This window comes from Tenrec ecaudatus, chromosome 10, assembly GCF_050624435.1.
Source record: "Tenrec ecaudatus isolate mTenEca1 chromosome 10, mTenEca1.hap1, whole genome shotgun sequence".
Lineage (NCBI taxonomy): Eukaryota > Metazoa > Chordata > Mammalia > Afrosoricida > Tenrecidae > Tenrec > Tenrec ecaudatus.
In genome coordinates, this window is record NC_134539.1 from 77,500,637 (window position 1) to 77,516,911 (window position 16,275).

Here is a 16,275-nt window from a genome sequence, read left to right on the forward strand (position 1 = left end):
GGTCATCCTGCTCCCCCACCCCTGCCTTTCAGGGAGAGGATGCTCACAGTGCAGGGTTGGGGGGGGGGGGACAGGCAGCCACAGAACCTCCAGCTCCTTCCCCAGGAAACATCGCTTGGCAGCAGGTCCCCGTTGGCTTTGGGGGAATAGTTTGACTCTACGTATCACTTTTGGACTTCGTGGGCTAGCGTTTTGTTGCCTTGTTTTTTCCCAATGTGAGGAATGGGCACAGGATTATAACCCAATCACACTCACTGCCTGGAGCAGATGCCAACTCACAGCGAGCTGGTGGACGGAGAACTGCCCCTGGGGGTTCTGGGTGGTGAATCCCGGGGGATTCTTTCTCCGACTCTGAGGTGGGTTCAAACCGTGGACTCAGGCCAGTCGCCGCCCAGGGCTCCTTTCTAAGGAAGGGCACTGAACTAAGCTAGGGACCACGTCATGTCACATACAGCATTTTTCTAAACTGGACTTTTTAGCTTCGTGACTGCTGGACCATGCGCCACTCACAGACGAGGGGGAGGAGACGCCTGTCCGGGTGCACACTGACTCTTGGTCCCCATCCCATCTGGCCCCACAGGCAGTGTGTCCCTGTTCCTAAAGGCTCTACTGCTTGGCCATTTCCAGGCTGCTGAAGCACCCACTGTAGAAGGTTGCTGGGCCCAGCAGGCTCTCCTGAAGCGTGGTAATGACCAGGTGTTCACATCCCAGCTCCAGTAGCTGTCCGGAGATTCCCAAGGAAGCCTTCCATTAGGAGACCTTCTGCCCTGGGGACTGGGGATGGTGAGCCCAGGGCAGAAACAGGCATTCCCCTCCCCCCAGCCTCCCACAGCCAGGGCAGGCACATACCAGCTTGGTCTCTGCTCTCTCACCACTTCTTCTCTTGTTGCCCCCCCACCCCACCCCGACACCCTCTCTCTATCTCTTCCTTGTTTCCTTCCACCTTTAAATGTGTGTCCCCTTCTCTCCGCCCCCACTAAAGCCCCCTCCCATATATCCAGGTATCCTCTGCCTCTGTTGGGGGCGAGGCGGGAGGTGTGGACTTAAGAGTCACTCCTCTCAACTGACCTGGGGTTAATGGGGTCTTCCTTCTGCACCCCGCTTTATCCCTTCCCCTCAGAGATCTAAACCCCAATTCCCAGAGGTGGACCTGCTCCCTTGAGCTCACTCCAGGGGGTGAAGAGAGTGGCAGGCCACAGGGTGGGCAGGCAGTAGATTCCCTTAGCTGGCCCCCGTGGGTCCCTGTGGGAGAGCCAGAACCTTCCCTTTAGCCATGGGAAGCAATACCAGACGCCCTGCAGGCCGGCAGGCAGACCCGAAGGGACACTGTGAGACGTAGGCATGTGCCAGGCGTGCCCTGACAAACGCACACGCTCCCCCAGACTCACTCAGATGCGCCCACGCCACCTCCGCTTTCCCTGCACCTCCTCTCCTCTGGGAAACCACAGGAGACATGCAGCCAGTGGGCGCCCCTGAACCCTGAGGCTGGTGCAGGGGACATAGGGGGGCACCCAGGGGCAGAGAAAAGGCTTCTGGAGTCAGGTGGGTGATGCTGGCAGGTGGGTCCCACAGCCGCCAGCAGCCCAGCCTACTTCAGGGAGCCAAGGCATAACGCGGGCAGTAGTGTCTTGGGAACAGCGGCTCCCAACCTGGGGGTCGAGACCCCTTTGGGGGGTCTAACGACCTTTTCACAGGGGTTGCCCGATTCCTAACAGTAGCAAAATGACAGTGATGAAGTAGCAACAAAAATAATTTAATGGTTGGGGGTCACCGCCACATGAGGAACTACGAAAGGGTGGAGAACCACTGGTTTAGAGGAGTTCTTCAGTTGGGGTGGACACCACCCCCTTGTCAGGGTCTGGGTGAACTGCTGGACCCTGTATCCCCTCACTCATCTCCCCCAGCGCGCGCACGCGCGAGCACGCGCACACTCACACACAGAGCTGGCTGAGACCCTGGCTTCCTCTCCATCTTCTCATCCCCCCCCCTTTCTGTCTTATCAACAGCTCCTCATTCTGTGTGACTTTAGAAAAAGCCACTTTGGGTGGGTTGTTTGTTTTCCAAGCCCTTTCCTAATGACCTTTAACCTGGAGGGCCAGGAGAGGCCTGCAGGTTTGAGCCCCTGAGCTCAGGAAGCTGGCAGGCAGACAGGCAGGGGTCCTCAGCGAGCCTCTACAGAGGACCTACTTGGGTGGGGCAGCGGTGGGATTCAGCTGGTCCACACCGGCTCAGAGAACCCATACCTAATCTTTTGTGGCGTTCACGGAGCTGCCAGTTAAAATGGCACTGATCCTCGGGGTTCTCTCTAAAGGGGCAGCTGCCACGGGCGGCAATCGCAGGTTTACATCCCGGGCTTTTTTTCTCACGTGTACCTCTTGGATGGTTCTCAGGTAAGTATGGACTGTACGAAATAATAAACGACCTGTCAGTTTATCGAGTTTGGGGATTGCCCCCCCCCTAATACTTAAAATGTGCAATAGGGCGGAGCACTGGTTGCTAAATTATTGGAAGCCCACTACTGGGCACAGACTTTGAACCCCACTTGTGTAGCAAATCTCCTCTGTGGTCATCCCACCCACTGGCCAGGGAGGGGCAGGCTGGGTGGGGACATAGGCGGCCGGCACCCTCTATGGGGCCAGTCCCACGTGCGAGGACTCTGGTCAAGCAGAAGGGTCCCTCGCCCAGCTGAGAATCCCAGTCAACCTCAGCCGGGTCCCCCTGGCTGAGTATTCTGTGGCTTTGGGACCGGCCAGGGACCCCAGCGGCAGCACCCAGCGCCCTTCCGGCACCCCGGGGCGGACCTGCTCCGACGCCCCCGTGGCGCGGTGGCCTCGGGCCCTGCCCAGGGGTCCCGCCGAGCGCGCGCGCGCGCGCGCATCTCCCGCCTGTCCCGGGGTCGCCCCGGCGGCCCCGCACATCCGTTCCCACGACCCCCGCGGCTCGCGCGCACTCACCGTCCTGCGGCGCCGCCTCGCTGCCGCTGCTGCCCCCGGACGGCTCGCGCGCCCCGGCCCCGGGCCGCGCCGCCAGCCGCCCGGCCGCCGCCACCTCCTCCAGGTCCAGGAGGTGGCTCACCGAGAAGTTCTTGCGCGCCTGGGCGCACTCGCCGGGCCCCAGCGCGGGCGGCGGCGGCGGCGGCCCGGGGCCCAGCGCCGGCTTGTCCAGGGCGAAGGCGGCGGCCGCCGCGCTGTCCATGCCCGCCCGCGGCCCGGAGTGGCGGAGCGCCGGTCGCCGGCGCCGTCCGAGGCGGAGGTGGCGAGCGCGCCCCGGCCGCCCCGCGCTCTGCCCGGCTCGCCGCCCCCTCCGGGCTCCGCGGCCCGCCCGGCGCTGACGTCGGGGGTGGGGGGGAAACAAACTTTCTTCCCTCCCCTGCTCTGCCTCCTGCGCTCGCTCCCAAGTTGCTGGAACACCAGCTCCGCCGGCCACACGCCCCTTCTTGAAGCAAACCTCGCCCCCTTCCTCTCCTCCCCCTCCTCCTCTGCCTGGCCTCGCCTGCCCCCACCGCTTCGGCTGGGGGGCACCCTCCGAAACTGGAGAGGGGGGGTGTCCTTTGCCTGTCAGACTGGAATCTGGAGGTGGGGAGAGGGGGACAGAAGGGGTGTCCTCCCTACGCCCTCCCCCCACTCACTGTAGGGAGTAAGAAAGTTCCCAGTGTCAATCAGTGTCGGGGAAGGTGGTGGAAAGATGGGCCGCCCCTCTTCCATTTACAGCCCTCTCCACCCCCTAAGCGGGACAGCGGTCCTGAGCCGAATAACAGAAAGAAAACGGCTCTAAATGTCAGTCCCTCCCTCCCGCCTCCCTAATATGTCCCCAAGCTGCCCCCGTCCCAAAGAGGAACTCCGGTGCTTAAAGGCCCCTTGCCCACCCACCTGGCCCCATGGTTCTACCTCCTGAACTCTCAGACTGCCAGCATGCAAGTATGCTGGGCCTGGGGCCCAGCGCTTCCCTCTCCTCCCCCACCCTCCAAACCCCAGCATGCTCCAGGCCCTCCCCCAAGCCAACCCAGGCGGGAGAAAGAAGTTTCCCCTCCAGTGTACACACAGGGTGGACAGCGCGACTGACAGATGGGTGATGGGCAGGCTCTTTTCTTCTCAGAGGAACTTGCAGCAGCAAGGACACTCTGCTAGGAGGGGCTCCTGGCTGAGACCCTAACCCTCCAGAGGGTACCAGTCTTTTCCCAGGAGGGGGGTGGTGCTGCTTTCTGGGCTGGCCCTCTGTCTTTGCTGCCATCCGCATGGGGCAAGAAGGGGGCCAATTCTTCAAAAGCAATCCCATCTAGCAGGTCTTCAGGGGTCCCCCCACGGAAAAGCACCCCACTCATTCCTCCTAACACCTGCAGGACCCTAGCTTGGGCCCTTCCAGTCATTGCCCGACCCCCCCATCCCCACCCCCACACACTCCAAAATAAATAAATAAAGGGATCACCACGGAATGAACATTAACCACGGGGCCCACTCCTGGTTAGGTTGAAGGGTTGGAGATCAGGAGGTGTTTCTTCCGTGGGAATCGCCCCAAGGAGTGTCCAGTGGGGAACACTGTCAAGCCCATATGTACCACATCCAAACCCATAGCGCCCCTCGCCTTCCCACACCTGCTCCGTTGGTGAGTCTGCATGTCACCCATTTCACTGCGGATTCATAGCCATCCTGTAGGACAGGGCAGAACTGCCCCCGTGAGTTTCCTGAGGCTGTAACTCTTTATGTCGTCCCCACCCCCACCCCACCCCTCACCAGTGGCTGGTGGATTCCAGGCGCTGACCTTGCAGTGAGCCCCTGGAGTCTCCCCTCCTAGGATATTGTTATCCTGTTGTTGCCGCATGGTCTATGGAACTCGATTCACCCCGGTTGCCTTTACAGCTGTCTTCCTCCGAGTGTCTTCCTTGACCTCCTTACGCTGCTGTCCTCCTCCTCCTCCTCCTCCTCCTCCCACAGCTGCGTTGGTCCGTCTGCCCTCTCGTTGGGGACTTCTCCGCCCCGTCCGTCCCACTGCTGGAGCCCTCTGAACACGGGTTTCCCTCGGTGTGTAAGCCTTGTCTGCCCCGTTCCACCAGCAGAACGCCCTCCGGGCACATCCGCGCGACGAGAGCTGCCCTTCCTCTTTAGCATCCCGTGGGATTCCCTTGTGTCTAGGTACATGGTTTGTTTATCCATTCTTCCGCTGTCAGACTTTTAAAGTGGACCGATATGGAACCAGCGCTTTTTTATAACTAATTTCCATGTCATGCAATGGCCTGGTCCACCATTATTTTTCCCCCACGATTCTTTTTTTTAAAAAGCTCACTCACTCACTGCCAAAACCCCAGCGACCCTATAGGACAGAAGCAGTTGGTTCCGAACTGCTGGCCTTGACTGCTCATGCAGTCCAGTGCCTACCCACCATGCCACCCCAGCTCACAGGACAAGGTCACAGCAGCACACCTACGTTTCCGAGGCTGTACATCTTTACAGGAGCAGAAAGCCCCATCTTTCTCTCAAAAAGCCAGGGGTGGGTTTGAACCAAGGACCTTGTGGTTAGTGCAACGCAGAACTCATTACACAGTCTAGGCTCCTTCAAGGAAAGCTTCTCACTTCTAACTTCCATTGCCCTTGAGTCGATGCTGCCTCATGGAGACCCTCAGGGTAAAGTAGAACTGGCCCTGGGGTCACCGAGACCGTCTTGCTTCATGAGTCGAAAGCCTCCGCTTGGAGCAGCTGGTGGTTTCGAACTGCTGACTGGTGGCTAGCAGCCCAGCTCATTCCTCATAATCATTTTCTGATTTTGTGCCACACTTCACACAAAATATGTATTTTATTCTCACACATCACAAGAAAGTTAATGTGCACCACCTGCTCATGTGGGTGAGCAATAAAACAAATATTAAGAGATCCTTTTTATCCTGAATTGGGTGATGGTTTACAGAGCAGCTCCGTTTTCCATTCAACAAGTCACGTGCACTTTGTTGCATGTCATCGATTGCAGTCCTCGCAACGGAGCATCACTTCTCCCACTTCCTCCCTCGTTCCTGTCTCCACTCCTCCTCTCCCAGCCCTTCCTTTTCTTAAGAATGATTACCTAGAACTAGAACCTCTAGGCATGAGAGGCAGACGAATGCTCCCTCTGCTCCCTCCGACACACACGTATATTCACATCACAATCCATGGGATCTGTGACTGTGCTGTTACATGGCTAAGGGGAATTAAGATGACTGATGGACTTCAGGCAGTTGTCCTTAAAACAGGGGAATTACCCTGGATGATCTGAGTGAGCCTCATGCAATCAGGGCCCCAGGGTGGTGCCAACAGAAAAGTGGGTGGTTCAAGTCCACCCAGAGGCACCGCGGAAAAAAGGCCTGGTGATCCGCTTCCCAAGAATCAGCACTGGGAAACCCTATGGAGCACAGTGTGCTCTCACACAGAGGGAGTCACTGTGACTCGGAATCAACTCGATGACAACTGGTTCGTTTATGTAATCGGAGGGTCTTTGGCGCTCTGGTGACATAATGGGCAACACGTTGAGCTGCTAGCTGTAAGGTCACCAGTTCAAACCTACCGGCCGCTCTGAGGGAGAAAGATGAGGCTATCCAGGTCCTGAAAGATGTAATCTCAGGAGCCTGGTCAGACGGAGCCCCTGGCAGATCTGCTCTAGCCACAGGCAAGGTAGAGACCACTGTCATCGTGAGCATGCTGCATCAAACTCACTACCTGCCCAGATGACCGCCCTATCGACCAGGCCTGATTGGTTCTGGGTGCAAGTATCTCTTACTCGTTCCATGACGGAAATTTCTCCCCTGGCTTTTGACACGTTGAAGAAGGTCTTTTCTTTCTTACCCATTATTTGTACTTTCGTCTTCATGTTATTATTGCTTTGTTCTTACCACCTAATTTCGAGTTTGGTTTTTTATCGTTTCTGTTGGGTTTCCCAGTGTGTGACCCACAGGAGCAGGGGCTGCAGAGTGATAACTGACATAGGGATGCAGGGTGAGGAGTGGGTGCCCGGGAGGGAAGGGGCATTTCAGGAGCGGGAAATGAGGGGGGGGGAGCACTAGAACTGACTCATGGCACAAACTGGTGGGTGGGTTGCTCTAAAATTGACATGGTAATGATTGCACAATTCTGCTTGATATGCTTGACCGATTGACTTGTGTGCTATGTAAATTATGTGCCCATAAAACTGTTGAACAAACAAAAAATATTTAAAGTCTCGGAGCCCACAGGGGCAGTTCTACTCCGCCCCAAAGGGCGGCTATGAGTCTGAATCGACTCAGTGGCCGTGAGTGACCAGGCTCTTAAATGTACAAGAGGGGACCGAAGACACAGTGTCCACGTGACAGGATTCGAGAGCGTCGTAGCTGGCCATTGCCAGGATCAAAGATTCTACCAAATGTAGGACTTTTGATAAGATTGCCAAATTAACCCCCAGAGAGGTTGTATCCATTTATAGTCTTGGCAGTTCTTCTTTGTCCTTGCTTAGATAAGGTGCTATCATGATTTATGTTATGCTTCAAAAGGTACTTCGTGGTTTTAACCCGCTTGTCTTCAACTGTTGACTAAGGTAAATAAGTTTGTCAAAGGTAAATAATTATTTACCTGAAGGTAAGCGGTTTTGTTAAGAACAGTTTGCCTTTCTCACATGTAAAATGTAGTCAGGGTCATTACCATTTTTCTGTTTCTCATCGAGTACATTAAACACTCTGCTTTTGTTTGTTTGAAACGAAATTGTCTATCACTCAAGGATCCAAGTCCCATTCAGGCACTTAAAGGCACTCAAAGCTTAGATCTGGTAGGTAAGTAATCCGAAGGATGTTTAAGGCTGAGACCCTTCTCTTTCAGGAAAAAAAAAAATTAACTTTATTCATTTTGGGTTCCCCTCCCCTTTTGTTTGTGGAAATACAGGCGTTACAAAGAAAAACATCTTTGGTGTAGCTGCCCAGCCCGTTTCATTAACTCCAGTCAGTAACAGTGTCCCATGAAGCGCCCCACCTGTGTGTGTGTGTGTGTGTGTGTGTGTTTGCGTATGTGCGTGTGTGTGCTTTTGTTCCCCACCCTTCTTCATTTTCTTCCCCTACCCTCTCCTCGCCCCCTCCCTGTGTCCTTGGCCTCCTCACCGTCTTTAAAGTCTCATCCCTTGGTGTGAAGATCATAACTTCTTTTTCTTTCTTTCCTTTTTTTCAGATTTATTGTTAGATTGCTACCATACATTCATTGCTAGATTCGTACTCTGTATTTTTGTGCACGTTATGAGTTTTCCTTTTTAAATGTTTTATTTTAATAAATTAGTTTCCTTTCCTTTGTAATAATGGAGTTATGACCTAGTTACCACTGGGAGCCTCTAATTGTGCCCCTGTCTTTAGGTGCTGAGTAGACTCCTCATGGCTTTTCCCGATGCGGTAAGATTCTACTGTCTGAAAGTCCCAGAGTTTGTGGACCCATTCCTCTATCATCGTTTTTTAATCATTTTATTGGGGGCTTGTACAATTCTTATCACCTCGTCGGAGTTTTTGAGGCATTATTCACTCATCACCATCTGTGCCAGACACCTGATGGCCAACCCCTCCAGGACTGGGCCCATTTCACAGATGGGAAAGCGAAGGCCCTGGGAGAAGGGATTCTGGGACTCTTTTGATTCACCTGATCTATACCTGTGTGGCCCACACCCAAGAAGACCCTGTTCTGAAGAAGACACCTTGACCGGGCCAGAACACAGAGGCCCACAGCTGAAATCAGGGAGACCATGAACACTGCAGCCAATGTGACTCTCAGCTCAGACGTGACCAGGCGTGACTGCAAGGGATCACAGCGTTCTGTAAATATTGTGTCAGGCTGCCATCACGGCGGGGCTCCCTGCTCATCCCAGAGCCTCGTGGGAAGTGAGCTGAGCCTAAAGGGACAGGACATCTGGTGCCTCCCCCAGCTCTCTGCCCAGACTTCTCTGAGGCTTGGTTTCCTGCCTAAGGCTCTACAGGCCAGTGCACCCGGCCGAAGCGACTGGCTCTCAGCGCTCCCGTCTTAGCAGGGGTTGAAATAGTATATTCTTTTGAAAAATGTTTCTGATTCATCTACGCATCCAAAGGCAGGCTCCCCGGTAGCAGGGAATCACGATGAATGAGCCTTGCTGTAACACAGCAAGAATTGACTCACGCCTGGTGAGTCCACGGAGGCCTCCTCCTAGGGCGGGAGGCCGAGGCTCCGACAGAGCCCGAGCTTAAGCTCTGTGCCAGGAGCCAAGCCCCAGCCCCTGAACACCATGCCAAGTTGTCCCGTAAGAATTTAGGGCGACCCGTTTGAAAGTTGTTTCAGTTTTTGATATTTTCTACTCTCTTTGATTGAGAGTTTTCTATGTTTTTTCAAGTCATTGTTGTTGAGGATTTTTGTTTGTTTGCCTGCTTGCTCGCTTGCTTCCTGGTTGTATTTTGTACCATCCTTTTTGACATCCAGGATAGGTAGATCTACAGAGACAGTAGAGGGCACAGGGAGACGGGGAGCTAGCAACCATGAGTATGAAAAGAAAATGTTCCGAAATTTGTGGCGATGACCACACAAATCTTAATATGATCAAATTGTTTGATAAGTGAAGTATACGCCAATAAAACTATCTATGAAAAAGGAGTTTAGGGCTAGGAAGTTACCTCTTTCTCTGGAAGAACTGTGACCTCTCCTTTTAAAAACAACTGAATCATCAGACTTGGACAATCCATTGTTTCCCTTTTTGCCTTGGCTACCAGGAAACTCTGAGACATAGCAGTCATTGTATCGGGCCAGCCTGCAGATCAATATATTTTGCTTCCCTTCTCCTTCCACTTAGGAACCCTGGTGGTGCTGTGGTTAAAGATCTTCATTGGTTTGAATCCACCAGCCGGTTCCTCGGGAGAAAGATGAGGCAGCCGGCTTCTATAAAGACTTCCAGCCTTGGAAACCCTCTGGGGCAGTCAGAATCCACTCAAAGGCCATGGGTTTGGCTTTCTCTATCCACGTGTTTTGTTTTGCTTTGTTTTCTGTTTCTGTGTGAAATCTCTTGGGATGCACTGGCCAGCTTTGTGGCATTGATTGAAGCGCTCAACCTCTCTGTTCCGATTCCCCCATCCATCCATTGGAGGGGATAAGAGCAGCCCAGGCTCGTTGCAAGAATTGAATGGATTGATGGCCCACATGAAAGCCCCGCACAAGCCTCACTGCCTTCGAGACCCTCAGGGGCAGAGTAGACTTCCCTGTGGGTTCCCAGAGGGTAACCCTTTACAGAAGTAAGAAAGGGTCATCTTCCCGCCGAGGAGCGGCTGGTGGTTTGGAACTGCTGACCTTGTGGGTATCAGTCCAACTTGTAAGCACTACACCACCTGGGCTCCTGCAGCTGAAGCCTGGCATCCGGGACATTGTTAGTAATCACCTATGGATGTGTGGATGCGGTCAGTTTGCTCCTAGACTCGAGGGCGGTGAGACTTCAGCTCACATACTTTGGGCATCAGGAGGGACCAGTCCTTGAAGAAGAGCATCATGCTCAGAAAAGAAGGCCCTCAATTGGGTGGATTGACACAGTGGCTGCAAAAACGGGCTTGGACACAGCAGTGACTGCGAGGGTGTCGCAGACCAGGCAATGTTACCTTCTGTTGGACACAGGGTCACCGCCGGAGTTGGGACCCACCCTCTAACCGTTAAGGTCTAACACCTACCGTAACAATGGACAGGTGTAAGAAGACTAGCTGAGGGCAGCCGTGAGAACCCCGGTCAGAAGTCAGAAGATCTGGGTGACGCAGAGCCCAGCTCTGCTGTGGACCTGTTGTGTGGCTTTGGACCTGCGCTTTCCTCTCTGAGCCTCAACTTCCTACCTGAAAAAGCCGCCTCTGTGCCCTCCCAATACCGAAGTCGCCAGAGACTGGGTTGTCCTTTGCACCATTATGTCCTGTGAGTCGTGCCCAGGAGACAGGAGTCAATAGGCCATTGATCCGGGCACTTACTGGGACTCCACATGGGTTCGATTCCAAGAATGAGTGACTAGTAGTCAGACTACCCACTGACCAGTGTGGGGCACACACCCCTGGATTAGCACGGAGCCAGAGTTAGGGACAGATCCGGTCGGGGGCGGCGAGTCCAGTTCCTTCGGTGTGTAGGGCTCAGCTGACAGAGGTCGGTGCCCACCCTGCATTCCAGGGGGTCAGGGCCTGAAGGCTACACACAGAGATAGACCAGCAGGAAGCGCTCTGAATGATCCTCCCCACAGGGATTTAATGGGCACTACTGTGTCCTGGGGCAAGGCAGGTGGTGTGTGTGGGGGGGGGGGGGGGGGCTCAGCGGAGCCACTGTTTCCCAGCTGCAGCACCAGCATCTGCACTCAGGTGGGGCTGGACCAGCCTGTGGAAACAAAGACATCTTCCAAGTGGCCACTTGGGTTCCTGGAGCAGTCGTCCAGGGAGGGCTCTTTTTTTTTATTCGCTTTATTAAACTCTTATCACAATCCATACATACATCAATGTGTAAAGCACATTTGTACATTCATTGCCCTCATGCTCAAAAGATTTGCTCTCCACTTAAGCCCCTGGCATCAGCTCCTCATTTTCCCCTCCCTCCCCGCTCCCCCATCCTTATGAGCCCTTGATAATTTATAAATTATTATTTTGTCATATCTTGCCCTGTCCCACTTTTCTGTCATCTGTCACCCAGGGAGGAGGTCACGTGTAGATCCTTGTGATCAGTTCCCCCTATCCACCCTACCCTCCCTCCGCCCTCCCGGTATCACCACCCTCACCACTGGTCCTGAGGGGATCATCTGTCCTGGATTCCCTGTGTTTCCAGCTCCTATCTGTACCAGTGTACATCCTCTGGTCTAGCCAGACTTGCAAGGTAGAATTGGGATCATGATAGTTGGGGGGGGGGGCGGAAGGAAGCATTTAGGAACTGGAGGAAAGCTGTATTCTTCATTGGTGCTACATCGCGCCCTGACTGACTCATCTCCTCCCCTAGACCCCTCTGTGAGGGGATCTCCAGTGGCCGACAAATGGGCTTTGGGTCTCAACTCCGCACTCCCCCCACCTCATTCACTATGGTTAAGGCTCGTGGAAGCCTCCTCCGAGTGGCGAAAGACAGGTGCAGATGGGAAAGACCCATCCAAGGGTGCACAGCAGCCAGGAGTTGGCATCAGGGGGCCATAGACAAAAGGCACAGCCATGGACACCTAGGGGAGCTGGGTGCCCCACAAAGGCTTCCGGAGCCCTTGTACCCTGCCCTGGCTCACTCCCTGGGCACCGGCACCAGCGTGCTGCAATGACGCCCTGGTGTGGTGGCGTTCTGCCAGCCTCCTGTTGCACACAGCACAGGGGGGTGGGCGTGGAGGGCTGCATCTGCGGGGATGGTGGGCGCAGCCGCCGAGGGCAAAGGCTCGGGCCCCAGCGCTCGGCTCACAGGCTTAATTGGGGATATAATCGTTGTTATTATTTATAGCTCACTCTTGGACCCTCATCAGGGGGGTGTGTTCACAGCCTGTATAATCCAGGCAGGCGTTAAATAATTAAACCAAGGACCTAATCGACAATTGAAACTCCCATGGGCTCCCACTTCCTTAGCCCGCTGATGGCTGATATTTTGGGGTGAAATATGACCATTTTGATGATCAAAGAGATCAGAGCTCCAAAGGAAAGAAGCAGGGGGGATGGTGGGACGGTGGGCGGGGGGGGGGGGGGCGGGCCAGGGCTCTCAGTTCTGTTTCCCTCTGACTTAGCGGTCTGGTAAAGTTTCTTTAGACATGTGAAGATTTACACACCTTTCTGCAGGGAGCCTTAAATGCCTCCCGATTCCTTGCACGTTTCCCCGGAGCGCCGAAACAGTAAGTCATTGAGAAATGAACGGGCCGGCTCCCTAATCACTCCCGCGGCCTTTGAGAAGGAGAAGGTCTAATGACTGTTTTTTTGAAGTTGAGGTCAAGGTTTTTTAAATAAAACAATCTGTATTAATGCAATTTCCTTTTCAGCTCTAGCATTGGAGGGTGTTTTTTTTTTTTCCTGGAAACCAGAGGCGGGGCGGGGAAGGGCATCGTTTTTCTCCCGCCAGACAACGTGTCTCTAATGAGCTACATTTATTTAAAAATCTGTATATCATCGCCCTGTCAGGGCCTCCACTCGGACCCCGTGTCTCCCTGTTCATTTGTTTCAGATTAGTGGGACGTGTGGACGGCCCTGCCGTCTGGCTGGCTCTCCCCGCCACTGGTGTTCCTCTCCCTGTTCTGACCTCCCGGCAGCCTTCGGCCATTGCAAGCTATGCCCCTGGCACCCCTGCCCCATCCGGCCGCCTCATAGCTCAGCGCAGCACCTCCAGCCTCCCTCTGGCCCTCACCCTTCTCCTGCCTGGGGCCTCTCAGCCCTGGCTCCTCTGATTCCCTCCCAGCCCCAGGAGGAAGGACAGCTCAGTCGCTAGGACCACGGGCACTGACCCCAGAGAGACCTGAGTTCAAATCCCAGCTCGGTCACTCACTAGCCCCATGACCCAGCTTCCCCAGCCCTTTGTTTCTTCATCTGCCCTGTGGGTGCAGACAACGACCAGTACCTCTCCTGGGGTACGGTTACATGACAAGGTTACATGTCCCCAATGCCCTGCGTCCCTGCCCACCGTCATCTTCATCTTCGCAGTCACCGCCAGGATTGCACCGCTAGACCTGAAGCAGCCTGGGGGCAGGGCCCGTCTGCCGGTCCCTTGACTGCTTCTCCCAGCCTCAAGCCAAGGGGTCAGTCACTCCTCCAACACGTTTCCATAGGTACTGTCACACGGCAGAGTGGAGCCCCAGGGTGTATTGGTAACACATTGGGCTGCGATCTGCATGGTGAGCAGTTCGAAACTGGGAACCATAGAGTTACAGCCTGGGAAACCTGCAGTGGCAGTTCTGCCCTGTGCTGAAAGCTCACTATGAGTTGGCAGTGAGCTCGGTTTGGTTTGGTTTGGTCACTGTGCCATGCAGGGCTGGGACACAGAGCAGTGCCAAGGATCCATATGGCACTGAGTCTTTCTGTCCCCAGGACTGGGGGGCATTTCGGGATCATTGTTTTGGGTTCCCGGTGCCTCTCTTCCCCTGGCACACCAGGGAGCTGGCATCACAGTTTCCAGTTGATCTGTGTGCCAAGTCCAACCCATGCAGAGTGCCTTGGAAGAAAGGTCTAGAGAACCTGTGGAGCAGTTCTGCCCGGGCCACACGGAGTGGCCGGAGGGCAGAATCTACTTGACAGCTTCAGGCTTGATGCTTTCCTTGGGAAGGCACCTCGGTCATGTGATACCCGTTCCCAGCAAGCACGGATGAACTCGAAACTGCATCTGCCTCGGACACCACCTCTGTCCTCAGGGCAGTGTGCTCAAACCGGAGTGTCCAGGGTGATGCAGGATCGAACTTTGGAGTAGCGGGTTACTCGTTGGGCTGCTAACCGCAGAGTCAGCAGTTCAAATCCACTGGCAGCTTCCATGGAGCAAGAAGAGGCTTTCTGCTCCCACGAAGAGTCACAGCTTCAGAAACCAAAAGGGGGTCGTTCTACCCTGTCCTCTTGAGTTGCTATGAATCAGAATGGTCTCCGGGTAGGGTGGGAGTTTAGAAAGGCCGGGGCTAAACAAGGGCACTCATGCTGCTCCTGGGAGGAGGAAGATGAGGAACCCCTCCCCAGGAAGGTCCTTGCAGGTGCCAGACACAGCTCTGTCCGCTCCAAGACCGGGAGCCCAGTGGAGAGTTGACATTGGTTTCAGGGAGATGAAGAGAATTGGCCCAGAGGTTCCCAACCTGGAGTGTAAACCATGTTCCTCCACCTGGCTGGTGGTAGTTTGGGGGCTTCATTTAGGCCTGGTCACTGGACCCTGAAAGTGCTGGGGGGGGGGTGTGGTGGTAAGCTTGGACACTAGGGGCAGGGAGGCTAACGTGTAGGAAAGCGGCTGAAAGAGGGGGCATATCTAATCACTCGGCCATGGGGTCAAGCCCAGGGCACTGTCCATCCAGTTCCACAGCCAGGAGTGTCCACTCTGGTCAGCCGGGGGCTGGGACTGGCTCCAGCGCCTGCTCCTTAGAGGCAGAGAGAAGCCACAAATGCTGCTTCTTCCACTTCACCTCTCCAGCAACTTCCTGCCCAGGTTTTAGGATCGGGTCCAACCACCACTGCCTGGGGAGGCAGTCTGTCCTGGCTCCTGCCAGCCCTGGGAGCTGCTCACCTGCCTTTGCTCCTCCCTAGTGCCCAGCCCGGTGCCTGGCACACAGTAAGCGTGGAAAGAAGAGGTGCCAGTGAGTGAGATGATTACCATGGCTGTGACCCACGCAGGCTGTGGGCAGGGTGGCCAGGCAGACCTGGGGTCAGATGCTGGCCCTGCTACTCACTCGCCGGTGCTATGTGACCTTCAGGAAGTCCCTTCGCCTCTCATCTGAACGGAAACACTATGTACCCCACAGGCAGATCAGGAAGGCTCACCCCACAAGTGGACCGGGCAGGAACAGGGACTTGATAAGTGCTAGCTACCCAAGTGAGGGCCCTCCAAGGACAAGCCTGTGGATTTCTGGAACCTTCTGGAACTTTCTCTTCCCGTCTATAAAATGACCTCTGGTCATTGCTGACACCTCTGCAGGCAAGGCCCAGGCTGGCCGTACCCTGCCCCCTCCCCACTCCCACCTCCCTCTCTTCCCACACCTCTGTCCCCCTGGGTGTCTGCCTCATCTCTGTTTCTAGCAGACTTGTCTGTCTGGGCCTCCATCTCGGTTTCGCTCGGCCTCTCTCTGTGTTTCCCTCCGTGCTTCCGTCTGTCTGGTCCCTCTCCTGCTCCATCCACCAGGAATTCTGTCCCAGAGGATCCAATACGCCCAGGCTCGACTCAGTCCCTGTACGGCAGTGGGGTGGGAGAAGAGGAGGGGGAGGGGCAGTCAAAGCCCACATATTGGTTCCAGATGTGCCTTCCCTCCCAGCCTCGCCAGCAATTTAATTAAATTCCCCCAGACAGCCAGGAGGGTTTCTTAATGATCAAATTTCCCCAACTCCCTCCTCCAATGGCCCTTGTCCGGGCCCACTCTTGTCTCCCTGACGAATGGCCACGAGATTCTCCCTGCTGTCAGTTGCACCAAGCAAGGCCAGTGGGGGGGGCGGGTGTGTGTGTGACTGGGGGGTGGGGGTAGGGGTTGGTTCTCAGGGAGCACAAGGACGCTCCCTCTCCCACCCCTACATCCCTCCTTCCCCTAGAGAGTGCAGTTCTCAGAGGCTGCCCCTGGCAGAGCCTGGCTGGGTCAGGGTCCCCTCTCCTGAGCTCTGAGGTCAGGGCTGACCTGCCAGGGACTGGGCCAAGTGGGTGCCAGCGGGGGCTG

At 55.3% G+C, this 16,275-nt stretch overlaps 1 protein-coding gene across 1 annotated transcript in view; it reads right to left on the reverse strand.

The window, feature by feature from the left end:
- PRRX2 (paired related homeobox 2) overlaps positions 1–3,411 on the reverse strand; it is a 50,260-nt gene extending 46,849 nt beyond the window's left edge. Inside the window, exon 1 of the mRNA XM_075560653.1 lies at positions 2,955–3,411. Coding sequence (XP_075416768.1) covers positions 2,955–3,195 — 241 coding nt within the window. The 5' untranslated portion in view covers positions 3,196–3,411. The remainder of the gene's footprint in view (positions 1–2,954) is intronic.
- Positions 3,412–16,275: the final 12,864 nt, after the last annotated feature.